This window comes from Borostomias antarcticus, assembly GCF_949987555.1.
Source record: "Borostomias antarcticus genome assembly, chromosome: 10".
In the NCBI taxonomy this organism is placed as follows: domain Eukaryota; kingdom Metazoa; phylum Chordata; class Actinopteri; order Stomiiformes; family Stomiidae; genus Borostomias; species Borostomias antarcticus.
The window spans coordinates 8,670,623-8,698,230 of record NC_140243.1 but is presented as its reverse complement, the minus strand read 5'-3'; the positions used below and the strand labels follow the sequence as shown (position 1 = coordinate 8,698,230).

General features: G+C 48.3%; 1 protein-coding gene across 1 annotated transcript in view; it reads left to right on the top strand.

Moving 5' to 3' along the window:
* Positions 1-27,608, top strand: part of oca2 (oculocutaneous albinism II) — a gene marked incomplete at its 5' end in the record, with an annotated part of 80,208 nt that overhangs the window by 41,388 nt on the left and 11,212 nt on the right. The window contains 9 exons of the mRNA XM_084444018.1: positions 986-1,118; positions 6,276-6,423; positions 6,994-7,051; positions 7,257-7,365; positions 14,033-14,160; positions 15,069-15,128; positions 17,521-17,625; positions 20,574-20,667; positions 22,196-22,289. Coding sequence (XP_084300144.1) covers positions 986-1,118; positions 6,276-6,423; positions 6,994-7,051; positions 7,257-7,365; positions 14,033-14,160; positions 15,069-15,128; positions 17,521-17,625; positions 20,574-20,667; positions 22,196-22,289 — 929 coding nt within the window. The remainder of the gene's footprint in view (positions 1-985; positions 1,119-6,275; positions 6,424-6,993; positions 7,052-7,256; positions 7,366-14,032; positions 14,161-15,068; positions 15,129-17,520; positions 17,626-20,573; positions 20,668-22,195; positions 22,290-27,608) is intronic.

Genomic DNA, 27,608 nt, shown 5'->3' with positions numbered 1-27,608 from the left:
ATCTTCCCTCCTTCTTCCCCTCTCTCCATCCATGGTCACTTCATCCTCTGACTGGAACTAGAAGTGACTCATCCTGTAGAGGTCACTGTTAGCCAGTCTTCCTCTGCATGTCATCTCTCAAGCCATACGGCTGTTATGGTGGATCCCCCACAGTGCAAATTAACCAATGACCTGTCAGCCTTCCAAGTTTATTTTCCTTTTTAGAAACGGCACTCTGTGTAGATGATGTCACACAAGGACACCTAGGCTGTACGCACTTTCAATCATGTTCCTAGCATGACGGTGTTGTGTTAAAGGATTTGCAGTGCGATCTTCTTTAAGAGGGGACCCAAGAGCAGCTTTTCCCCTGCCTGGAAATGGGACCTGGATCTCTGCCAAACCCCAGCTTGGTGGAGCTGAATTACAATAAGGATGCAAATACCACCACCCCACTGTCTCCCTGATGAGATTCATAGCTTTCCCCGTGCCATTTCCTGAGGAAGTACAGTTATAAATCTCTAATTTTACAAACAGAACCACTCATTACCACAATGTACCATCCACCATCACCATTCTTAGCCAGGCCTGTAAGAGAATGATTATCTGAATTGCATATTAATGCTGCCGGATGCTGACATTTACTGTCATTAGTGTTCCACACTTCAATGTTCTGTTGTGCAGTAATGACATCGGACACTCCCCCTGGTGATATGAGTTCTAGAAACACAGTGACAACCATTGTGTTTGTGCTAAGCCTTTTGTTTTTGTCACCTATTGAAGAGGACACTTGAGTTACCAGGATGGAACAGTTGTACAACACAGGAACATTTCAATATCTCAAAGTAGAACTTTACAGATACAGGCCATGATAGTACATCGCTAAAACATCATGACCTTTGCTTCTGGTCAGAAATAAAAGTCCTCATCCACTGAGAAGTGGACTGATAGTTTCTAGTAGCGTTTATAAAAGTGAAGATTATAACTTGTTGTTTTTTCTGTCTTGCAGGGAATCGATTTTGCTGGTTTCACAGGGTATATGTTTCTGGGAATATGCCTTGTCCTTCTGACCTCCTTTCCTTTTCTACGGATGCTCTACTGGAACAAAAAACTCTACAACAAAGAATCCATTGAAATTGTTGGTGAGTTGCTTTTCCTTTCAAAACAAAATAGTGTGGATGGACAATAGCCAAATCCAATAAAACGAAATCTGTTGGATTTTGCCTCATTGACAAACGAAAAGGTTTCTGTTCTACAGTAAAACAACACATGTAACAATACAGTAGATACGCTGTAATTGGAGCAATAGGGAGTAAAAAATATAGTAATACTAAGAGTAGATAACTTCTACTGAAGTAAGGTATTGACCTCTTGACCTCTCTCTCGCCTCCCACTCTCTCCTTCTCGGTGAGAGGTGAGCCTGCTAGCGTGTGTTACAATCTAGCATCATTTATTAAAGCTCCACTATTGCCGCAGAGCATATTTAAACCCTCATCAGAGCTCTTAGCTGGCGTGTGAGCTGCTGGCTCACCTTTCTCGGTGGATGCGACGACCGTGGAAGAGTGTAATTAAATTGGTATTACGCACCGTGACCTCTCTCTCGCTCAGCAGTGTGACGTATATGCTAAAGAGCCCGCTGGGTGGCGAAGAGACTAGGCTCTTCCCCCACCTCTCTGGTAATATGACCACTATTGCCATTATACCTAATCCGATGATCTCATCCCAGCTATAACCCGGTCACTGTATATTATGGTGTGTCGAGAAGTGGGCTATTGGGGGGGGAGGGATGTGTCTGTGGTTATGGTGTGATAGTGTGATCAGTGTGCTGCTCCCTCAAACACACACTGATGTTTTTTTTTTATGTTGTTATGATCCATGCACCCAGAGACTCTGGAATTCTGGGATTTTAACAGCAGAATACAGTAAACTGCAGCTTACGTTACAAGAAGAAGACAGGGGATCCTGATGACCATTATGCCGGGCTCACACTACAGGATATTTAAAATCCTAACCAATATGGAAACGGGTGGCGTCACGCACATGAGAATCTTAACAGATGTTCTCTGGAATCTCAAACATGCACACACTACAAGATTTGAAAATAATGGCTCATCACACACCGCAGGATATTATCGTGCCCGAGGGAGCAACAAACCCCTCTCTCGCTTGTAAAGTAGTGACGTAATAATCTTAAATATCAAACATGTTTGATATTATCGGGGCCACCCCGATGGGTCTGCGAGCCGATCGGGAGGTTTTAGATTGTATCTGTAAACCCCTCACATTACAAGATAATCTGGGCCGAACATCGGTACCGACCAATGTTCCAGACCAGATTGTTGGGTGAATCGGGGATAAATCGGCCCAAAAATCCTGTAGTGGGAGCCTGTCATTAGTTGACCAGTTGGGATGACCGGTAAAGGGACTGTGGCTAAGCTTGAAGAAGACCTTGCAGTGGACACATGGTCAAGCGTGAAGTGCTAATGGCTCCACCGTGGCTTTCAGCAGAGCTGCTCACTGGACAGACTGTGACATGTCCGCTCGTCCCTGGCCCACGCCCAAAATCACCCCATGGAAGGGCCTGAGGAGAGGAATGTATACAGGTCAATGACGTAAAAGTTTCCCATGTCATTTTTTATATATACATGTGTAGACTGGCAGAAATATAATCACCCAGGAAAAATGACATTATTTTATTTTGAATACCAATTTTTTTTAAACCAGGCCAGGTCAAACCTGGCTTATGTGCGTGGCTGGCTTGTTTCTGTTCAGGACTGGTAGGACGGCAGCTAGTCACGCCACTGAAATAACTGTGAATTCAAATGACATGAAATTATGTCTGATAAATTAAGATAGGTCTTGTCGCCTGGACACATCAGTTCCAATGCTTCCAATGCTAATCCTGCACAATAAGAGCGAGATAGCCAGTTAGCTCATGAGCTCAAACAACTAGCAGCAGCTTCCATAACATTAATGGTAGCGGTCAGTGGCTAAAGCAGTTACATTGATGTAACGTTAGCTATTTTGCTGCAATTGGTTCAACTTCTGTTTCTGGACAAAGGTAAGGGATAAACCCAGATAACACAAGGCTAGCAGACCTACGGCGGGTCCCCGATGGACGAGTTGGCGGACCTCTGGTGGAATATAACACAAGGCTAGCGGACCTACAGCGCGTCCCCAATGGATGCTCCACCACCATTCCACTGGTAGTTAATTGTCTATATCCTAGGCCCATTGGCCGTGGGGTCCGTGGCATGGTGGCGAGACTCCGCCCCCTTGCGTCAGAGCGGTTCAGGTGTAGTGCAGTTACTTCCGGGCAATCTCCATACACCCACTGATGAAAACCGTGTGTCTCTAGCCCGCTCAGGGGCTGAGTTGTGGAGTTCATGGCATGGATAGTGGCGTGATGGTGAGACTCCGCCCCCCTCGGGTCAGAGCTGATCGTGGACAGTGTACCTCTCTCCGGGCCACCCACTTGCCCCCACCAGTGAAGACCCTGTGTCTCTAGCCCACTCAAGGGCTGAGTTGTGGGGTCCGTGGCGTGGTGGCGAGACTCCACCCGCTTGGGTCAGAGCTGATTGAGTGCTGTATAGTGACCTCTGGGTCTCTAGCCCACTCAGGGGCTGAGTTGTGGGATCCGTGGTGTGGATAGTGGCGTGATGGTGAGACTCCGCCCCCCTCGGGTCAGAGCTGATCGTGGACAGTGTACCTCTCTCCGGGCCACCCACTTGCCCCCACCAGTGAAGACCCTGTGTCTCTAGCCCACTCAAGGGCTGAGTTGTGGGGTCCGTGGCGTGGTGGCGAGACTCCGCCCCCTCACGTCATATTGGGTTGGGGGCAGTGGAGCCCTCTCTGGGCTACCCACCTGCCCCCACCGGTGAAGACAAGTGTGTCTCCAGCCCACTCAGGGGCTGAGTTGTGGGGTCCGTGGCGTGGACAGTGGCGTGGTGGCAAGAGTCCGCCCCCTCGCGTCATATTGGGTCGGGGGCAGTGGAGCCCTCTCCGGGCTACCCACCTGCCCCCACCGGTGAAGACAAATGTATCTCTAGCCCACTCAGGGGCTGAGTTGTGGGGTCCGTGGCGTGGACAGTGGCGTGGTGGCAAGACTCCGCCCCCTCGCGTCAGAGCTGGTCGTGGATAGTGTACCTCTCTCCGGACCACCCACCTGCCCCCACCAGTGAAGACTCTGTGTCTCTAGCCCACTCAAGGGCTGAGTTGTGGGGTCCGTGGCGTGGTGGCGAGACTCCGCCCCCTCGTGTCATACTGGGTCGGGGGCATTGGAGCCCTCTCCGGGCTACCCACCTGCCCCCACTGGTGAAAACAAGTGTGTCTCTAGCCCACTCAGGGGCTCTGTGGCCAAAAACAGTAAATGCTCTTGTGGTAGCAACATAGAACTGCAGGTCAACAACGGGACGGAGGCACACGGGGAGGGACGACTACTGGACATTTGCTATCCTAGGTGCGCTGGCTCACACCATAATTGAAGACACAGTGGTGACGCCGACTTGGACTGCGAGGAATCTGGGTGTGACCCTGGATGACCAACTGTCGTTCTCCGCACATATCACATCCGTCACACGCTCCTGCAGATTCATTCTCTACAATCATCCTCACTGATGAAACGGCGCAGGCCCTGCTCATCCAGGCCCTGCTCATCTCCCGCCTGGACTACTGCAACTCCCTCCTTGCTGGGGCCCCGGCGTCAGCCATTAAACCCCTGGAACCTGTCCAGAAAGCTGCTGCTCGCCTGGTGTTCAATCACCCCAAGTTCTCCCACACAACTTCCTTTCTCCGTTCCCTACACTGGCTCTCTGGGCAGCAGAGTCGCTGCCCATCTTTCGTCGCAGGCTCAAAACTCTTCAAGAAGAACTATCCTCCCTCTTAAGCACCTATTGTATTTTAGATTGCTATTCTTGCACTTTGCCTTCAGCACTAGATTATGCTTAGTCACTTGTTTTAGAAAGGAGATGCACTTGTGAGTTCTGGCAAGTAGTAGTACATTGGCTTTTCCTACTGTACGTTAAATGCAATTATTGTTAGACGCTTTGGATAAAAGCGTCTGCTAAATGACTGTGATGTAATGTAATGTAATGTAATGAATGACATATGTACGTCATTGACCCATACTCGCCTACAGTACGACCTCCTGACTGTCCCAAACTATCGTTACAGCTCACCTCTCTCCCCTCATCTCTCCATCACAAGAGTCTGTTCATACCACCCAGATTGATACACCATGTTGCCCAGAGGTGGGCTTATCATTTCTAATTAGCAAACAGTCTGCAATCTGCCTAATTTGGATAGGAACTGTAACCCCCATGCTTAACTCATTTGGTACAATTTTTTTTTTAAATTGCAGCCCTCCAGCCAGTAGATAATGGATAAACCAGTACGTGGGGCATATTTCTACAGAATTGATCGTAACCCCCCCCCCCTTCTCCCCCCAGAGGCAGGACGCCACATCTTTATCAGTATTTACCCACCCCACTGCCCAGCCCCTCTCCCCCCCCAGGAGTTCGGCCCCAGCGGGCCTCCAGGACCGCAGCATTCGCCAGAGCCGGGCACCATTAGGCTGTGTGTGTTTGGGAGGGAGGGAGACTTGCCTTCCGGAGGCTGCAGGGACACAGCGTATCCTTGGGCCTTGAGAGGAAGTGTCCCGCTGGGCTCCCTGGAAACCAGTCAATGCCGGGCCGATAGCAAGTCCATAAAGCCCTACCCTATGGAGCCTCCTGCCTCCTCTCCTCTCCCAGAGAGAGAGAGCACACAGCTCAATCGGCTCAAGGCCCACGCCGTGATTGGTAATTGCACATATTCGCTAACAGGAGTGTTTTTCCTACGCCAATTAGGTCCCATTAAAGGCAACCTAGCAACCTCCCTGTCAACGGATGGCACCCACTACTACCTACGCAGTCATCCAGCTGACACCCCCCCGCACCCCCCCCATTCCTAGCTCCCCCTCCTCCAGTCCCCTTGTCTCAGCTCCAGCCCCGTGGCCACTCCAGGGCCAGTCAATCCCCACCACCACCTGGCTGGATTAAGCTCCCAGCAGGGGCTGTCAGCCAGCCGCGCATTAATTACAAACAGCCCCCCCCCCTCTGTGTGGGATGTAGCCATGGTGGACGGGCCTGAGATCAAAGTGTCGGGCCAGACAAGACGACCCGCTGCAGCCTCATGCACACAAAAAACACAAAAAAAAACAACCATAGTGGACTACCTCTGGCCGTTCCAGGTGGTCAGGTAAGAGACTGAGAGTGTGTGTGACCCTGTCCCCTGGTCTGTGTGTGCGCTCCATTCCGCAGAGCTAAAGCACGAGATCCTGGTGTGGCGGCAGACGGCCCAGCGCATCAACCCGGCCAGCCGAGAGGAGACGGCCGTGAAGTGCCTCCTGATGCAGAAAGTGCTCACTCTGGAGAGCCTGCTCCGCAAGAAGCTGAAAACCTTCCAGAGGTAGAGAAAACTGTCACATAGACTCCCCCTCCCTTCCCTCGCATAGGCAAGGCTTCCTCAGAGAAGGCCAGGCCATATCCAGGTGTGTCGTGGACCTGCTGTTGGGCATAGTGGGCGGTCCAGGCCGGTCAAGTTTGATTATACGTTTCAGAGAGCAAGGCGGCTCTTGCCCAGTGTGTCATGCTGAGTACAGTCGTATTGCATTGATCACTGGGGGACTCGCTCCAACGTCCCTCTGCGGCCATTTCATAAAACCATCCCTCTTCATAATTGCTGCTTATATTCTCTATGTGTGTCAAAGGCTACATTAGCAGAGCTTGTTGTGTGAAATGAGCCCATTAAAGCTCTCAGTATTTTATCACGGTGCTGAGGAAGACATCACCGCAACCTTGGAATTGGCTTGCAAAGCACTCCCCAGTAGGGAGGGAGAATCATCAATAAACATGGCTCGAGTGATAGCGATGTAGAGGTTGATTATGCATTCCAGGGGGGGCTTAAAGAAGATGCCCAGGTGTGGATGAATGCTTACAGAGACTTGATGAGTAACGCCCCGATCACCGTTTCTTGCAGGCAAATATCCCAGGAGGATAAAAACTGGGAACAGAATATTCAGGAGTTGCAGAAAAAGGTACTTTGAGCGCTCAAAACTTTTGTCATGATGTCATATGAGACCCCTGCTCCCCTTACACTACAGTATACACATCATCTCTGAGCCATTGTAGCTCCGATGTTATCCAGCCTGGCTATAAGTAGACGTTATCTCACTAATGAAGTTGACTTAGTCTGTGAATACTCACATGATGATGTAATTCCTCGTCCCCTTCCCCTCACAGCACAGAATAACCGACAAAATCCTCCTGGTCAAGTGTGGTTCAGTCCTGGGAGTCGTCATCTTCATGTTCTTCCTCAGCTCCTTTATACCCAGCATCCATCTTGATCTGGGTAAGCGCAGTGTCTCATTAGTGGGGTAATGATTAAGAATCATCTCATTGTTTGCACAGGCCCCGAATGAGTAGTTGTAGGTTCAGTTGTGTAATTATAGGGCAGGCCTTCCTCACACACTGCATTTGAAATGAGTTCAAATAATGGCCTTACAAAGACATTCAGGCAGGAAATTACATGGGAGGCCGTGCTACTTTTAGACCTGTCAAATATTTATGCACTGTATTCGGGACTGCGTTGTGTTGTTGCATGCCATTAGGTCACATTAAGTGCTTAACTTAAGAACATATCGTGTTTATCCCGTTACAGATGAAGAAAGGTAATTTATGTGTACACTAATCAGTTTTGTTTGGATAGAAGAGATAGTGAAACAATACAATTAATTCCCTCCCAGTGTGGGTGGATGATATATATCACTGTTAATATAATAACAGTGATATATTTACAGTATAGACAAGCCTTTGTCCACATCCACATGGTAACCTATTTAGCAACATAATTGCCACTTATCAAAGTAACCGAGAAATTACTATTATAGATTGTTAGAGATTATTATCATTTTAATTACTTACATGAGCAGAATAGGGATGGAGAATCAAAGGGTCTAGTATGGAAACAGATGATATGAAGTGAATTGGACATTTTCGTTGGACATTACCCGTATATATTATGGTGTGTCCAGACGTACGCTTATATTCAGTAGATAAAGACATCTACAGTAGCATCCTATAAACCCTCCCTGGGAAATCAGAGTTCTTGTTTTGCGTTTCCTATTGAATTACTGTAGATCTTATCCATCATCCGATAGTACTTCTCAATGATTTCCAATTAAAGCATGTACCAGATGATCTTAGTGAGTATGTCCCCGAGGGTGCAGTGAGAGCCGTGTCTGAGCAGTCTGGCTTTATCCAGTTTGTCAGTGTGTGTGTATGTCTTTACCGTATGTGTGTGTGTATGTATGTGTTTGTGTGTGTCTGTGTGGGCATGTGTGTGTGCATGCATGCATGTCTCTATGTGTGTATTTGTGTGTATGCCTTTATGTGTGTGTGCTTGTGCATACATGTCTCTATGTGTGTTTGTGTGTGTACTGTATGTCTCTACTGTATGTGTGTGTGTGTGTGTGTGTGTGTGTGTGTGCGTGTGGGTGAGGGTTACATCTTGTTCCTCAATCTAATGCTTCTGACAGGGATGACTGGGATGTACTGTATGTTTCCATAGCAGCTGACTTTAACCACTATCCCATTATGGCTTACTCAGTCCACAAATGAAGATGGCTTCATTCGCGTCCTCTCATCTCTCCTCCTCTGCCTCTGTGCGGTGGCCAGACACGTTCAGTTAATTGCACAGCTCTCTCAGTTTACCTTTGGCTGACATTGATTAAAAGGGGATGACCCACATCATCACATCCCCCTTCCCTGTGGAGAGCTAGGGGTCCACACACACTAACACAGACATGCATACATACACACATGCACACACACACACTAACACAGACACGCATCCATACACACACACACACACACACACACACACACACACACACACACACAAGCATACATACATACATACATACTGTACATGCACACACACACACACAGATACGCATACATACATGCATCTACATGCACACACACACATACACACACACACACACACACACACACATACACACACACACACTCCTCATTAATACATGCAGGTCACAGTCAGGGTTGAGCACTGCGGGCCCAATCTATTCACTTGCAGAAGATGTTTTGTAAACCGAGCATCATTAAAATTTCATTAGCTTGACATGGCCAGATTTAATTTGGCTTTTAGTATTGCCTGGTCATTTAATCACTGTGATGTACACATGTGCTGCATGCACAGCATACATACGTACACTTCCTGCCCGGCAGGAAACCAATGCCAAACAGAGCCCTCCTCACATGCTGGTACAGTACCAGGGTTGGGTAGTTTGGTCTTCTTATGGATTTTGATGAGTCACTCCGTAGGCCTAGATGGTGCTGAAAAGTAGTTAACTAATAAAAACATCTGGTGCACGTCTTAAATCACAAGAAACAGAGAATGTTTGAGAAAGTCCAAAATCAAATATAGCTGCAAGCAGCAATAACGGGGGCCAAGCGCAATGAATGCAACAAAGGCAACAAGCGAAACTTTACAAAACTGCTTACATCGATATAAAAATCTAATCGAAATCGAATCGAATCAAAATTAGACATGCCCCTCCACCACTGTACACAGTTTCGGAAAAAACGGTTAGACCTAAAGTGGAAATGAGCTCTCTAGTGCCCCCATTTTATTTGGTTGGGTCAATAATGGACATTTAACCTCCGTTTATGGGTGGTGATATGCAAAATTACTACAACATTTCGTTGTGTTCCGTCAGAAGTCAAACCGTTAAGAGGTCAGACACCTCTATGTGAGCTAGAGCGGAAGCGCGATGAAGCATCGCATAATCATCCGGTCTGGACCGGAAGAAGAACAGTTGTAGTAATGTTTTTACTGTAGGCTGCACATGGTGAAGTGTCGTGTAGATAACATTTGCGATGGCATCACCAGGCATAACACCGACAAAAATTGTAAAAGAAGTTGCGAGGAGTACTACCGGTTAAGGAAAAATAAAGCAAGCGGATGTTGGAGGCGGGCTCTACAGGCTCGAGCCGGATGACGGGTCGGGCTTAAGGCAGTGAAGTAAATAGACACCAGGCTCTTCTCCCTGAGGAGAGACTGGTGACGCGAGGCTACTGGGCAGGTGAAAGTCCAGACTCATCGTGAAAACCTTCTAGCGTGAGATATGCCTGTTCAAAGCCATTTCAAACGGTTGCTATAGCTCCGCCCTCTGGCCAATCGATGTATTACATCGGATGTAAGACTTGTTCCATGGCCTCTTCGCATGATCCTCTACCATTGTGCAAAGTTTCGTAAAAAGCGACCTGTCGTTATAGGGGCTGCCATAGACTTCCATTGCAGAATAATAATACTACCAATTACAATAGGATGCCTCGCACTACAGTGCTTGGCCCCCTAATTAGAGACAACTGTACAGTAATAGGCTACTGGAGTGGAAACCTGCTCTGTGTTTGGCTGGAGAAACAGTTAAAACCTGCGCAGCTTGGCTGGAGTTCAAACCTTAACCTGCTGCAAAATGGATGTTTGAAAGGCTCCAGCCGTAGTCCCTCCCTACCTTTCTTGGTTGCTATCTATTAGAAAGGAGACTCATTCCATGACCTTACAAGTGTAATCTTAAACAGCTAGATGCTCAGGTAAACATGATGCTTTATCTGGCGGCCCTGGCCATGCTGCGCTCAGCCACTTTGTTCTGCGCATCAAACGCTCGGAAAACAAACACAGTGGCTTTAGATAAACAAGCGCGATGAGACATTGTTCGCGACACACTTGCTGACTCGGAACGCCGGCATCCCGTGTATGATAAATGAGCCTATCACAACCTGCTTACACTCTTCTGAAGGCTCGTTTTAATTGGAAAGCTCTTTTTGACCGCTGTCTGCCGTTAGCTTCTCCGGCACTTTAGGAGGGAGCCACAGGGAATATCAATGCAGTGAGGAAATCAAAAGTTTCCGTGCTGCTCTTCTTCTTTTTTAAACTCCAGCCATCCGGACTCGTATATTCTGCCCACTGAATTTACCCAGTTTGTTTACCTCCTGTCTGTGTAGCAAGACTCGAGTGTTTATGGTAAATGCTATCAGATTGTTATTTACTAAGAGTTTAGTTGACTTTCCTAGGGGATCAGACTACTGCCACAACCTTTTCTGAAGGTTTTTCCTAGGCTACTCTAGGCACTTTTCAAAAGACAAATTTCTCAGATTTTCTTGGAAATGCGCCCCCACAGGCTTTGCGAATAAGTGCACTGTCGTACTGTTGTAAAGTTATCAGATTGTCTTTGTCTTTTTCTGGCTTCCTCTGTGATGTTTCGCTTCGGTTTTCTCACCTCCGTCATAATATCATTGAGCTAAAAAACGCATGATATCCATAGACGCCGGAATAGTTAGCTACTACTGTGTTGTTTAAGCACAACTTTGCGCATGCGCACTTCGACTGAATGCTGCGTCCCGAGGGCGCGAGTTTTAAAAGGTAATAAATGTCAATGTATTATCTTTCTGAGTAAACTGTTTGGACGATTCAGCTTACCTTTAGTAAATCTAATTGGAGAATTAGCACCAGACAAAAGACATGTAAAGGTCCAAATATCGCGATGTATTGCTTTAAGGTTCTGTAACACAATCAGCTGGAAAAAACGCATTCATCCTATCCGCCTCCTCAAACCAACAACATTTCATTTTGCGACACAGCGGACAAAAACAGGCAAAGCTGTCTTTTTCATCTACCAACGGTAAACGTTAAAATATATTTTTTCCCATAGGAAATATTGGTCTCAGTCCATTTGTGAATCCCTGTGTGTCTGGCCTCCAGACCAGCAGCCCCTCTCTGCCTGCCACAGAAGCATCATTGGAGTCAGACCACCTGGCCTTGTCCCTAATTTGCAATTAGCGTCTCTACAGGAGCAGCCTCACCAGGGCTGAACAACCCCCCCCACACACACATCATAAGCTGAGCAGGATTTAAAGATGTACAGTAGATAAAAACCCTCTCCCTTAATACCTTCTGGTTTCGTCTGTTGTCTTTCTTAGCTTCTCTCCTCTCTCTCTCTCCCTCTCTCACTTGTGCACTCTTTCTCCTTTCTCTCTCTATATCTCCCTTCTCTCTCCCCCTCTCGTCCCCCCTTTATCTGTCTGTCTGCCCTCCCATGCCTGTTTTGTCTCTAGCTTTCATCAGTTGTGAAATGATTTCCCCAAGGCAATTACTTACTCTCACCTGTTTAATCAAATTGTGCTCAAAGTGGATGTGCACTCTCCCTCCTTCTCCAGATAAAGGGTAATTCCAGGTATTGGCATGCCAGTGCCCAAATTTAATCCTCACTCTGGAATGTGTGTTACATCTGAGATGCTTTGGTAATGAGTGTTTGATTAAACCTACCAAGCTTGACCAGCTACATTATCCATCACTCTCTCTGTGGAGGCACTTGACTCCATCTGATTATTGGGAAATAAAGCATGGAGAGCATGCTCTGATGGAAGTGAAATCCTCTGGATGTCACACACGCACATGGACACGGACGCGCCCGCACGCCCGCACGCACGCACGCACGCACGCACGCACGCACGCACACACACACACACACACACACACACACACACACACACACACACACACACACACACACACATTATCAGTCAGCCTGAACCTACTTATGTTATTGTACCTCTCCCCACCCTCACCTATCCAAAGAGGAACATCCAGTGAATGATAATGTAGAGTGAATCCTGTTCTGTGTTCCTATGTGTACGGCGTCACTGGTCCCAGTGCTGTCCTGTCACATCTACTTACCATGGCCACAGGCTGACATTTAGGATGTGCACACATGGTAGGAAGACACTTATATGGTTTATATATATGGTTTGACATTTTCAAATCAAATCGCTTCCTATTACTGTAGTTGCGCTCTTCAGACCTAGTTGGCAGGCCCAAACAAGCTGCCAAACACATACAATGTCTGCAAAATGAAAAAGAAGATATTGCACAGAGAAGAAAATTATAATTGTGCTGCTTTGAAATCAGCTCAATAAACATGTTATGCTCGCTTCACTGCACAGTAGCTACAGTCTGTAGATGTAACAAATCTGATTAAAAATTGCTGCGTCATAGTTTAAAGAAAAAATGTGTGTTCAGAGAATTGTGATTTCAACTGAGAAAAAAAGAGAAAAAAGAGGACAGATGGAACTGTACTCTATCTGTTGCAGAATTAATTTTCACATTTACGAGCCCGCCTTCAAATCCTTCCCACGCTCTCACCACTTGCAAAAGATTTCTGTTAGCAGCTCTGCCTTATTTGAAGGTGTTTTCATGCTCAGTTGGTCAAACAGGCAGACAGGCAGGCAGGCAGGCAGACAGACAGACAGACAGACAGACAGACAGACAGGCAGGCAGACAGACAGACAGACAGACAGACAGACAGACAGACAGACAGACAGGCAAGCAGGCAGGCAGACAGACAGATAGACAGACAGACAGACAGTCAAGCAGGCAGGCAGGCAGACAGACAGACAGACAGACAGACAGACAGACAGACAGACAGACAGACAGACAGACAGACAGACAGGCAGGCAGGCAGGCAGGCAGGCAGGCAGACAGGTGTGAAGGATTTTTATCCTTATTTTAGTTAGATTGTCAAAGAACACGCTGAGTGGTCGCTCAAGCTGGTTTTAAACAAAGTACAATACTTTATTCTATGTTACGATTCTGCAGAGTCGGACCCTCGCACCGGAAGTGAATCCAGGCAAGAGTGAAGAACGTGAGGAGGGGTCGTTGGTTTATACAGTGAAAGAGGAAGTGACAGTTTCAGGGGGAAGACAGGGAAGTGATGTCACACAGGGAGGGATTTGTAGTTCTAACAGACTGATCAATGAGAACGAACTACAAAGTTTAGAATAACAGATTAGGGGGAAAACAGAACACTTTGTTGAGACTTGAAATTCATTCACACAGGTAAGCAAGCAGACAGACAGACAGGCAGACAAGCAGGAAGTTAGGCAGGCTGGCTGAGTGAGAAATGTCTAAGGGTGCTGTCTTGTGTTCCCCGGCCCAGGTTGGATAGCCATCCTGGGGGCTCTATGGCTGCTGGTTCTGGCTGACATCCAGGATTTTGAGATCATCCTGCACCGAGTGGAGTGGGCCACTCTGCTGTTCTTTGCTGCCCTGTTTGTTCTCATGGAGGTATTGGAAACACACACACACATGCCCGCACACACACACACACACACACACACACACACACACACACACACACACACACACACACATACATTCCCTCACACGAACACATACACACATACTGTAACATCAAGTTAAACTGACACCTGTAACACACATGCACACATGCACGCACACACAAACACACACACACACACACACACACAAACCCATATTAAGCCTAGTTCCAAGCTGAATGTAAACACTTAAGTTGATGCATACAGGGCAGAGACCCTCTCTGAATCTCCTCTCTGCTCACACTGTGGCTCAAATACACCTCACCTCCAGATAACATTCTCCCAAGTGAGTAGGAGTAAAAGTAAGTGTTAAGTTAACAGTATTACCTTGTAATGGCTGTATTTTGGACAGTGATGGGAGGGGGGATTTTGTTTGCTATGAATAGGAGAATTAGCCTAATTATGCGATTCATCCTAAAGCCATTAAGTGTGTGTGTGTGTGTGTGTGTGTGTGTGTGTGTGTGGGGGGGGGGGGTCAGCAGAATAATTGCTTTGTTAGTTGTTCTGTTTCACTATTCTAATCCTTCATTTTGTAGGGTTGACAATCTCACACAGAGACACTACCCTTAACCCTGCTGGGGCTTTGTGCTGGCCTCAGATTGCCCAGTAGTGAAAAACAAACCATACTGTATCACGGCTTTCCAGAAGGAAAAGTCCACACTTCTGCGTGAATATGCAGTATAATAGTATAATAGATTCTGCATATAAAATTATGGAATATGCCGTCCAAATGCAGTATTGTTTACAGATTTGCGCACAGATCTCAAACAGTACCTGAGCCAGCCATTTGCTCTCTTCTGTGATCCTTAATATCTTATTTTAATTAAATACATTTCTCCTCTGTGTTTCTCCCAGGCTCTGGCTCAGCTGCAGCTTATCGACTACATTGGCGCACAGACGGCCCATCTTATAAAAGTGAGTCTTTTTTTATTCCCGGAGCCTCAAACTGCCAACCGAGTGAGTGTCATGGAGCCGACATATGTCACAGTGGTGCACAAATGATGGTGATATTATTGAATTTCATGCATATTACCCCATAGTTCTGCACAGATCTGAATTCAATTACTGCATGCAAGTGTGTTTTCTGCGCGGGGCTGATGGGGCCCAGGGGTAGCAGCTACCCCGGTGGGCTGCACCTCCCATCCCGCCGGGGGGGGGGGGGGCGCCCAGGCCATCTTACAGCCAGTGTGCATTATGCGGTCGAGCCGTCTCGGCAGAGAATTACCCGCTGATGTACGCGTCAGCTCGTGTTTGGACACCGGGACTTTTATACCTGGGTAATAAAACATGGCAGCTGGTGTGTGTGCTGTGCTGATACCCCCCCACACACCCCTCCCAACGTCCCTGTTGTCTCACACTCAACCAGCCTAAAGAGACGAGAGGGAGATCGGGAGTGTGTGTGTGTGGGGGCGGGGGTGGTCGGGGGGTGGGGTGGCATTGAGAAGTTGTTTGGTTTTGAGAGAGAGGGAGAATGAGAGAGAGTGGGTGAGGAAAAGAGAGCAAGAGAGACGGAGAGAGGGGCATGGGAGAGATTGGGAGAGAGAAAGATGGAGTAAGAGAATGAGAGAGGGAGAGAAAGAGAGAGAGAGAAAGAGATCTGCAGTATGTTGGAAACTGTAACAGATGGTCTAGAGCTGCTGTATGTTGGGGACTGTAATAATAATATTAATAATAATAATAGTAATAACAACAACAACAACAACAACAACAACAACAATAATTATAATTATAATTATAATTATAATTATAATTATAATTATAATTATAATTATAATTATAATTATAATTATAATTATAATTATATAATACACTTTATTTTTTATAGCACCTTAAATACAAATGAATGCAGCTCAAAGATGGAAGATAAAACACAATAAGAGATAAATATAAGAAATCAAATAAAATGCAGTGTAAAAATGACAATTTAATAAAATATTGTACTGGAGATATACAGTACATAAAAAAAGCAAAGTGAGATTCCAGAATTTTCCCCAAACAAGACAGTCTGGAGATTGGTCTATAGTTATTCGGGTCACTCTTGTCACCACCCTTAAACAAGGATAGGATGTGAGCTATTTTCCAGACCTTGGGAATTATCCCCGTAGAAATAGAGAGATTAAACATATAAGTTAATTGCCCTTAAAAGGGCAGAGTTTAAGAAAATAAGGTTCCAAATTATCCTCACCAGTGGATTTCTTAGGATCAATGGCTTGAAGGGCTCCAGTGACTATACTAATAGAGACAGGGCCAGGAGTGGACTGAGAGGCAGGCTCAGAGGGACAGTAGGTATATAGACAGGCTCAGAGGTACAGTAGGTATATAGACAGGCTCAGAGGGACAGTAGGTATATAGACAGGCTCAGAGGGACAGTAGGTATATAGACAGGCTCAGAGGGACAGTAGGTATATAGACAGGCTCAGAGGGACAGTAGGTATATAGACAGGCTCAGAGGTACAGTAGGTATATAGACAGGCTCAGAGGGACAGTAGGTATATAGACAGGCTCAGAGGTACAGTAGGTATATAGACAGGCTCAGAGGGACAGTAGGTATATAGACAGGCTCAGAGGGACAGTAGGTATATAGACAGGCTCAGAGGTACAGTAGGTATATAGACAGGCTCAGAGGGACAGTAGGTATATAGACAGGCTCAGAGGGACAGTTGGAATATAGACAGGCTCAGAGGGACAGTTGGAATATAGACAGGCTCAGAGGTACAGTAGGTATATAGACAGGCTCAGAGGGACAGTATTGGTAGTATATGGCAGGATTATGCCATTTACAAAAATGTTATTAGCCTTGGGCTAACAGCTCCCTTAGGCTGGGGCTAAGAATGCTTTTAGCCCTGGGCTAAGTGCAGCACAAAAGTCTGTGAGTGTAAACGACGTCGTGCTTTGGCCACCGTGCAGCCCGGGGGGGATTGACCTCAATCCGTGGGCGTGACACAGCCCAGAGGAGCCGGCCTCCACCTGCGGCCGCGCCACACATCCAACACACACATTGGAGCGCCCTTCAATCTATTCCTCTCAGTCTACTCTCTCCACTCTGAAGATGGGGTCGGGTCCAAAGCGTGGACTTTAGTTGGCCCGTTTGATTTAGCACTGTTAGAGCGAGTGTGTTTTTGTTTTTGTTTCTGTGTGTGTGCGTGTGTGTGTCTGCGTGTGTGTGTGTATGTATGCCTATGTGTGTGAATGTGTGTGTCTGCGTGTGTGTGTCTGCGTGTGTGCCTGCGTGTGTGTGTGTCTGTGTATGTGTGTGTGAGTGTGTGTGTCTAATCTGCTGATGTGACACTCTTGTAATCTCTCCCAGGCGGTGCCAGAGGACCAGCGGTTGGCCATAGCCATCATCCTGGTGATGTGGGTCTCCGCACTGGCCTCCTCCCTCATAGACAACATCCCCTTCACTGCCACCATGGTAAGAGGCTTCACACACACACCCTCTTCTGCTTCACACACACAAACACACACACACACACACAACCATGCACGCAAATGGGTAGTTTTGTATCTGGTCCAGGTCAAGTGTACAGTGACAGTGAAGTCCAGACTCGCATGTACGGATATCAAGAGGTGTTGATCATGATGAATTCTGAACCATGCTGAGCGGGAATGACGTTGAGACAACATGCAAACACATCATAATAGTGAGGGAGGAGGAATGAGAAATGAGACAAGCAGCTGATCCAGGACCCACTCAGGGGTTCTCTGTGGGGTTGTTACTGTAGGTTGTTTTATACAGTACGACGCTATAGAGTAGAGGCTGTCCGCTATGGCACGTCCAAGGACGTTCGTGCTCACGGAGGCCCTCCATAGTACACGTGATGAGTCAGGCTAGTAGCTTCGAAAGGGATGCTTTGTTCCCGTAAAACATTTTCACATGCGTTCAAACGCCTGTGTCCTTGGTTGCAGTGGATGGTCTTTGTGAGAAGACATGTTCCCATCAAAGCAAGGCCATTACGGTGTTTTTTGTATTCTCTGAGCTCAGTTGTTTACAGTTCAGACAAAAGAACCAAGCAGTCAGCGTGGCAGAGAGACGTGATCGCTGTTGCGCTGTGTAATCCATTCGAGTTCGGGTTCCGCAAGGAGGTTATTCAACCCCTCTTGCTTACAGGGGTTTGGCCCCTATCTAGATGTCGACACGAGGTGGTAGACTGTCACTTGGAGCTACGCACACGGCAGTGTGTGCGCAGCACTAGTAAACAAACAAGTAAACAAACCGCTGTGCCCACAAGGGAGCGTTCGGCCAGCGAGGCTCTGGTAAAAAAAACCTGTCCATTGTTCCCCTATGGCTGGCATTGCAGTAATTGCTATGTCATTGTACTGCAGATTGCTATGAGACACAGCTGAACCCTACCACTGGACTCCTGCTTATAGACTCAGAGTACCCAATATTTGTGAAAAGCTGTTAACTTACCCCCCCCACTCCCACTCTAACCCCCACGCCCACTCTCTCTCTCCCCCGCTCGCTCTCTCTCTCTTTCTCTCTCCCCTGCTCTCTCCATCTTTGTCTTTCTCTCCCCATCTCTCTCTTTCTACCACTCTCTCTCTCTGAGGAATGACTTTGACGTTAAAGGAGTAGTAATGGGTAAAATCATGTTTAGCCCTGTTTTAAGGTTACTTATGATCATATACAATGGTTCAGATCAAAAAGTTGACAAAACTAGCACTTTTGAGAAAGTCTGATAATTGCTCTACCACCGTTTTAGTCATACAATGGATGTGGGTGGGCACCATGAAAAATCATTCAAAAAAACATGTTAAACTCTCAATTTCAAAGACAAGAAACTCACGAGGTGTTTGTTGGCGTTCTGACATATAATTCGCCATAAAGTAAGATTCTAGTTCATCTGGAAAGGCTTTTTTAAATATTTAGCATAGAACTATTTAGCACATACATGTGTAAACTTCCGCAAACTAGGTAGCCTAGCAACATAAACAATAACAATAGCTACCGTAAGTAGTTCCGCTTCCTGAATCCCCTCTGCGGATTGATCTACATATCTACAACGGTTGCGTCAATACAAGTCAATGGATTTCATAAAATGATCAATAAAACCCTACAGGATTCATACTTTGATGTCAGAACACCAACAAACACCAATTACCCCCTCGGTGAGCTTCTTGTCTTTGAAATCGAGAGTTTAACATGTTTTTGAATGATTTTTCACGGTGCCCACCCACATCCATTGTATGACCTAAACGGTGGTAGAGCAATTATCAACTTTCTCAAAAGTGTTACTTTTGTCAACGTTTTGATCTGAACCATTGTATATGATCATAAGTAACCTTAAAACAGGGCTAAACATGATTTTTCCCTTTACTACTCCTTTAAAGTCTGGCGGTCAGTGAGACCAGCAGCCAGCGTGTAGTGACCCACAGCCAGGGTATGCGGAGGATATTCTAGAGTTAGTCCACTTTGCTAGGAGGCTGCCTGCAGCTTCCTGATAAACTCTGCGTTCGGCTTGTCCTCTCAAATGACTCAGGGAGAGAGACTGCATGGCTCACACGCAATACTGTACTTGAATGCTTCATGCTGGAGACAGGTTCAAACATTCTCACCACATCTCCATATCTGTCTCTCAGGGAATGCGTACAGTACAATATGTGAATATGTGTGTGTGTGTGTGTGTGTGTGTGCGTGCGTGCGTCTGTGTGCGTGTGTCAGACAGCCCTTGTTTGATCTGTGTGAGAACACAGTGACTTAGTCTATCACAACAATGGTGACCCCATTAGACAGGGTTTACTTATCAGAGTTGAACACACAGGCTCTGTGCTGAACCTTCACACGGCAGATTTGATCTATGCATCCATCTTAATCAAGAGTGGACATAAACCATGCGGTCCCACCTAATTTATGCTCACTCATGTCTCCATTCCTTTTGTTATCACCCTGTAGGTCAGTCCAATATGATTATTGTTGTTGTTGTTTGCAGGATAGTAATTACATTCTTGGTCCCTTCTTTTTTCTTTTTTTCTGTGGCATACTGTAAAGACAGGCCTCATACTGCCTCTTTCATTTGCTGTATTGTGTTTCTTGAGAGAGGGATGGTAGAGACAGAGAAAGAGAGAGGGAGAGACAGAAAAAGAGAGAGAGAGAGGACACAGAGTGCGGATATTTATTACTCTCTTCTTTCTCTTCTCTTCTTTCACCAGCTACCTAGCGATGGAATGTTTACCACAATAATGCGCTTGTGATGCACAGAATTACCATACCAGTACACCTCCACCATACAGGTCACATTCAATATGATATCACGACCGCACAGTATTAGAGGTAACTTAATAAAGCTCAGAGCTGACTTTGACGCTGTCTTTGCTATTTCCTCATTTCTCTGCCTGCCTGTTTGCGTACTCCAATCCCAGATCCCCGTCCTCATCAACCTGAGCCAGGACGCGGACGTGAACCTGCCCGTGAAGCCGCTCATCTTTTCTCTGGCCATGGGCGCCTGCCTAGGAGGTGAGTGACAAGATCCTCCTTACTCCTCCCATCCCGGCTTCCACACGGCGACGGGTCACTGACCTCCAATAACAGACACAGGCAGAAGGATACCGGGGATAGAAAATGGGCTGAGATAGACTGAACCATCCCTGAGATATACTGAACCACAAACAAATATCCGAGTCTTTCCACGCACACACGTGCACGCACACACACAAAAACGCGCACACACACACTATATAAGCGGTGATGTTGTTTGTCGTTCGGCGGTCTCCTTGGAAGCTTGGCAGCCTTTGCGGGGAGCCCCATGCTGGGAGGAGCGTTTATCGAGCCTGCCCCCCCCCCACCCCGCTAGGCCTGTCTGCCTACACCACCGCACGGCTGCTTTCTTCCTCCCTCCCCGGGGAGAGGAACTTAAGCCTTGTGGGGGCCATAGCTCCTCCGTAAAGACACGGCTCGTTCAGCCTGCGCGACAGACCGGCCAGGCGGGCGGGCCGCCTCCGGAGCCCAGCATGGGTCTGTTTGGGTGGGCGAAGGAAGGACACCGAAAGAGTTGTGGCGGCGCTCCGGTCCAATCAAATTTGTGGTGTGACAGGACTGTATCGATCGGCGATATGATTCTGTCACGCGGCCTTCATAGACGAGAGAGAGAGAGAGAGAGAGAGAGAGGGAGAGAGAGAGGGGGAGAGAGAGAGAGAGAGAGAGAGAGAGAGAGAGAGAGAGAGAGAGAGAGACTAGGCATTAACAAATGCAGGAGCGATAAATACAGCAATTTCAGAATTACATATCACACAGAGTAGTTGAAGGACAGACCCTCCTATAGAAGATAAGTCTCTATCCTTCCGGGTTTGCCAACATCCACTTTTTTACTGCAAGCTGATGTGTGTGTGTGTGTGTGTGTGTGTGTGTACGTGTCTGTGCATTTGTATGTGTGTGCGTGTGTGTGCAATTACTACGCAGCTTAAAAGCAGAGCTGAGCAGTCCAGCCTGACTGTTATTGTGATGGCTGGAAGGGACTCGGGTACAGTACCAGACCATGACAGCTGTATCTGCGTGTCACAATCTCAAGATACACAGTGCTGCCATGTGTTTTGTCAACCCCTGTGCCATTAATCAGAATTTAATCAAAACCCTATTGTTTTGCTGGTTGTTTGGTGAGGGGCGGAAGTTGTTCCTGCTGGCTTTGGCTTCCAGTGCTCATGCACTATTGCACTTTAAACTCAGCAATGTACTGTAAAGTACGAAGGACCTTGTTCACTGTTCAGGAGTGATTGCACTCTCACAAACGTTTCCGATTGCAATCAGCAGAGCAGGATGTGTTTTGTAGAAGTCCCTTTCAGTTACCGGCGCGATGAAGGTCTCCTACATTAACTTCATTGTTGTAGAGTTTATTCTGCCTCTCATGATTGTATTGAGCTGTGCGGTCACACCATGGATGTATTGGGTCACACTGACCATACAAGGACTGCTTTTAGGGCACTAGAGATGTTTCACTGTTGGAATTTTCCTTCACTCACAACTCACACAACTTCTTTTTTTCCTGAAGGAAATGGCACATTGATCGGCGCGTCGGCCAACGTGGTGTGCGCGGGGATCGCTGAGCAGCATGGCTACGGATTCTCATTCATGGAGTTCTTCAGGTAAGGCACACTCCCTCCCCGCAAGAATCTAAAAGCCCCTTCAATACTGAGACACCCTGTGGACCAGGGCCGGACTGGGTGAATATTTCCTGCCGGGAAATGTAGCCCCCCTCAGGCCAAGAGCCGAGCCGACGCGGTGAGATGGAACACCTTCAGTTTCGTTTTGTTGACAGGCGGGGGGGGGGGGGGGGGGCGACCTGTTAACGGGAGGGGGGTGCTGCGTGACTTGTTGACGGGGTGGGGGGGGGTGCTGCGCGATTTGTTGACGGGGGGCAGGCCATTCACCGCGGGCCAGGCCAGTTGGCGCGCCAGGCCACCGGGAAAATTCCCGGTGCTCCCGATGGCCAGTCCGCCCCTGCTGGGGACCAACCGGGTCTACTTCTCCTACATCTAGTGGTCCTCAGGCACTGGTCCGGCCCGAGGCTGTGTCTGTGGTACAGCGTGTCCTCGGTCTCATGAGTACTGCCTGTCATGCTGCTCTGGACAGTGTGGCCCTGAACCCTACATGTCAAGTGCGTGTAGAGTATACCGACGCTGGGGAAGCCTCTACTGCACTGTACTGTATGTTTATCAGTTTATCAGGGGGGGGGGGGCGGGCGACAGGAGGAATATTTTTCTTATTTAAATATGTATTCTCTCAGTGCAAACGGCAAGATTGCCCCAGGGTCCTCGCCACTGGCTTGTGTTTACAGCAACCTTCGGGAGAGTTGGAGCCCTAATTTAGCTGGAGGAGGGCTGTGTGTGGTTGTGTGTGAGGAGAGGTTTGTGTGTGAAGAGAGAGGTATGTATGTCGGGAGGAGGCATGATTGTGTGTGGCTGTGTGTGAGGAGGAGTTTGTGTGTGAGATTTACATGCGAGGAGAGAGGTTTGTGTGTGAAGAGACAGGCGGGAGTACTGAGACAGATCGATCGGTCTGAACACGCCCAGGATGTCGTGGCTTTTTTGGGACGACCCCCAGACCCAACCCCCCGGGGAGCATATGGCGCTCCACTCTGTCAATTAGCCGAGTCAGGCAGCAACCTGGCATATACTGTAGGATGGGACTGAGCTAGTGGAGGACACAGACTCCTTTCAAGCCTGGCTCTCTACATGTCTACGAATATTGTAGGTTTCCTGTATCAGAACATGCCGTGTGGCTAGCCTGCTATCTGAAACCACCTACAAAGGCCAGGCTAGGTCAGTCTAGGGGAATGATACAAGTATTCTTTTTAAAGACATTTTTAGGGCATTTCTGCTCTATTAGGATAGGACAGTGTAAGGACAGACAGGAAAGGAGGGAGAGAGAGAGAGAGAGAGAGAGAGAGAGGGGGGAAGACATGCAGCAATGGTCGTGGGCTGGATTCGAACCCACGCTGCTGCGGTAAGGACTAGCTTTTATATGGTACGCGCCCCAACCCATTGAGCTACCGGGGTGCCCATGATTCAAGTATTCTGAGACCCCCAGTTTCCTCCACCACGGTACAATTAGGTAGAAGCACACATTTGCTGGCAAACCCAACGGGAGAACTGAGAGACAGTGTACCTACCTGGTTTGTCATCCGCTCTGGCATCCCTGCTCGGTGTCACAACCTCACCGTTGTCTTGGGCCAGCTCTGTCGTCTCGCAGTTCGTTCAGGTTGGGTTAAAAAACGGTTCACAAAGATCTACAGTACAATTCTAGGCAGGAAAGCGGCTAAAGGTTCGTCTGGGAAAAGTTAGTCAGCGTCCTCGTGACTCTCCGCGAGCCTGGCTGCTCCATGCGCAGCCTGACACTGTCACTTCCTGCTGCTGCTTACTGTGACGCTCCTTGCTCGAACGAAGGGAATGGGAACAAACTAATGCGATCTTTTATACAATACTGTATATGGGATTTAACTAATAACAGGCCTAGTGGGGGATTGACTGCACATAACATTATGGTAACAGGTTCACGTGCATCTTGTGAATCTTGAATGGGGGGCATTTTAGCTTTGTGTTGTGCCAAAACATGAGCATGCCACAGTGTGGAAATGTGATACCTCGGACCCTTAAAAATAAACCATCTGCCGAATGAGATGCGACTGATTGAATTGGGGCTGAGTGGAAGACTCAAGATGGCTTGATTTGAGAACCCTTTACTGTGTTAAAATGCTAACATGAATGGTAAAACCCCTCACATTTTCTTTCAAGCAGGTTGGTTAGGAAGCTGCATGTTCTACATGATTTGTATGTCATGTGGAGCAGATTTTGCTCTGCTCTCAAGTAGCCACCTGCTCCCTGGCATATGGTTCTCTGATATCAGATCTGCCATTCCCCAATTTGAGAAGACCAATGGAGTAGAGGGTATACTGTAGCCTGAATATAGACCTGATTAGTCCATACATGCCCTCTGTGAAGGGTGGCATAGTCTTTGATTTGCTTTTATGGTGTTTCTAGAGAGAGGATTGGTGGAGATAGAGAGAGAGAAAGAGAGGGAGAGAAGGAGAGAAGACGAGAAAAAAAATAGAGAACGAGAGAGCGAGAGAAAAGAAATGAGAGAGAAAGAGAGAGAGTGGTGGGGGGTAGAGAGGGCACAGAAAACATCAATAAATGCCCCTCTCCATGCTGTTCTCTGTTGTACAGAATACAGCATTATACTGGCTGTACTGGAAGTGTCTCAGCTTCAGACTGAATGACACGTGATCTTGACACGTGAACCTGACTGAGACAGCGATGCCTGAAGGCTGTAAGGTTCTGAGAGATCGATGGCAGTAAATGAGGGCCAGGGAGCTGTGCGGTGACAGACAGAGGGGCCGGAGCCTGGTTTAAATTTATCAGCTGACAGGGAGATGAGGCATGATCAATCCTGGCAAATCTTTACAGACAATCTTTTTCGTTCTGGCTTTGGATGTGGCCGGTGATTACCTCGAGAGGCAGCCTTCCTGTTTTTTGGAGGGGTAAGGCTTGTTGTTTTGGTTCCACTTAAGACAGAGCTCTGTGGTAGGGCAGGCATACAGTACTGTAGAACTCTGCCTGCAGTGGTTCTCCATCGGAACCTCAGATCTGACCCTGAATGTTCTGCCAGGCCTGTGATTGGAGTATTTCTTCCACACTTCCACAGCTGCACACACATACACACACACACACACACACACACACACACACACACACACACACACACACACACACACACACACACACACACAGGACCCCCGGCGTCCCCCCAACCCCCCCCAGTCTCCTACGCCTCCCACTGCCTCCCCGAGCCTGGGGGGAGCAGAGCAGGTAGCTGGAACAGCTGGGGGAGCGGAGGAGGTGGGGCGCCGGAGGTATGGGTGGGTGGTGGTGCTGGGGGGGGGGGGCAGGAGGGTGGGATTGCCTCAAGAGCTTTTGGCAGAGACAGAAAAACAAACAGGGAGACAGCAGATGTTTGGGTAATTGCTCATCTATCATTAACCCCCCCCCCCCCCTCTCTCCCCCTCCCTCCCTCCCTGTTTCGCCCTCCCCAATTACGGCCGGAGGAGCCGGCTGTCCCACTGATCACCGATACCAAATGCCAGCAGGGCTGCGCTGACAGACAGCACGGCACGGCGTGGACCAAGTAGCCAAGGGGCTGTCCAGACGAAGCCTCGCTCTTACCCTCCGCATGCTGGCGCTCCTTCCTCTCCTCACTCTGCCCCCCCCCCCCCCCCCCCCCCATCGTGGGCCAGGGACGCTGCTTTGATAGATGGCATAGCCGTGGGGCTCGTTTGGAGTCCCGCGGCGAGGGGATGAAGGACTGCGGTGGCGTTCGCCCCGTGCTCTGATGGGTCCGCCGGGACGGCAGCCAAACCCCGTCCTCCTGTACCTGCTGTATGAGGGATAATGAGCTGCCCTGAATAAACTCCTGTTCCCCTAGGGGGGGGGGGGGGGGGGCGACGTACGAGCACATCATGACCGCACACTTTGTGTGTCTCCTCGGGGGGTTGCGGGTGGTTGTGCTGGGGGGCTCAGGGCGAGGTTTAGCTCTGCATGTGCTTCGAGGTGAAGCGGCTTGCGAGCGCATCGTCAGTTCGAACCTGCAACTGAACGTTTTCACCTCCCTCAGTATCTGTTACGTTTCCTCCACTGAGTTTTCTTCCGTGTCGGTGCTCCTTCTGAGCTGAGGTGATTTTGGAGGGGGTGGTTGTTGTTGGGGGGGGGTGGGTGGTTGTTGTAGGAGGTGGGGGTGGTTGTTGTAGGGGGGTGGTGGTTGTTGTAGGAGGTGGGGGTGGTTGTTGTAGGGGGTGGGGGTGGTTGTTGTGGGGGTGGTTGTTGTAGGGGGGGGGTAGTTGTTGTAGGGGGTGGGGGTGGTTGTTGTAGGGGGTGGATGTGGTTGTTGTAGGGGGGGGTTGTTGTGGGAGGGTGGGGGTGGTTGTTGTAGGGGGGGGGTGGTTGTTGTAGGGGGGTGGGGGTGGTTGTTGTAGGGGGGGGTGGTTGTTGTAGGGGGGGGTGGTTGTTGTGGGGGGGTGGGGGTGGTTGTTGTAGGGGGGTGGGGGTAGTTGTTGTAGGGGTGACGGTGGTTCAGTGGTTCAAGGCGGGGACGGAGTGATCTCTTTTACACAGGTCACGTTGACACTGTTGATGTACGTGTCATCCCTACGTGTCATCCGTCTCCAGGTCTCTGTGTCGGTGATGTCACGGTCCCTAGTGGGGGACGTCGGCAAGAGCTGAATGACAGTCCTGTGGTTTTACACAGTAAAAACTCTCATCACTCCCTGTGTAAGTAAATAGATTGGATAACGTCTCACGGCGCAGGGCCACATGGTCTGGGACTGAGAATAGTTTCTCCTTTCATTCAAGCAGATCTCTTGGGGCATTTATGGAGCATTGTTTACCTAGTAAACAAACCGACCTAAGACAAAACAGCATTAAGACCAAAAACGAAACTGATTTAGAAGAGAGACGCCCTGTGCACCAGGAGTGCTGATTCCCCCTCCCCCGGTGGAGTCTGCCTGTGTGACTGCATTAATATTCCCATTTATGGTTGCAGCCCCGTGCGCCTGCCATGTGCTGCGGACAATGGTGCACCGCAGGGGGACTACAGGAGCACTATCTCCATGTTGGCAAGAAATCAAACACGAGCCCAGGAGGCAATCTGCTATCACGCTGCTCAGTACCCAGACCAACACAAGAAAATGTCCTTGTGAATTTGCAGGCACAGAAGTGATCTGAATGACTGAATCTTGCATTTTCTCTATTTTTGTTTTGTTATTTGTTCACTTGCTACAGTAAGCGACCAATTTGTCAGAGTCCCAATGCTCAATTTGTGGGGTTGCGGGTCAGATGTGATGACGCCTGAGACGGCCTCTGTCAGAGCGGTACTGGAGGTTCCTCTGGACTCACCTGAGGAGAGACATGGAC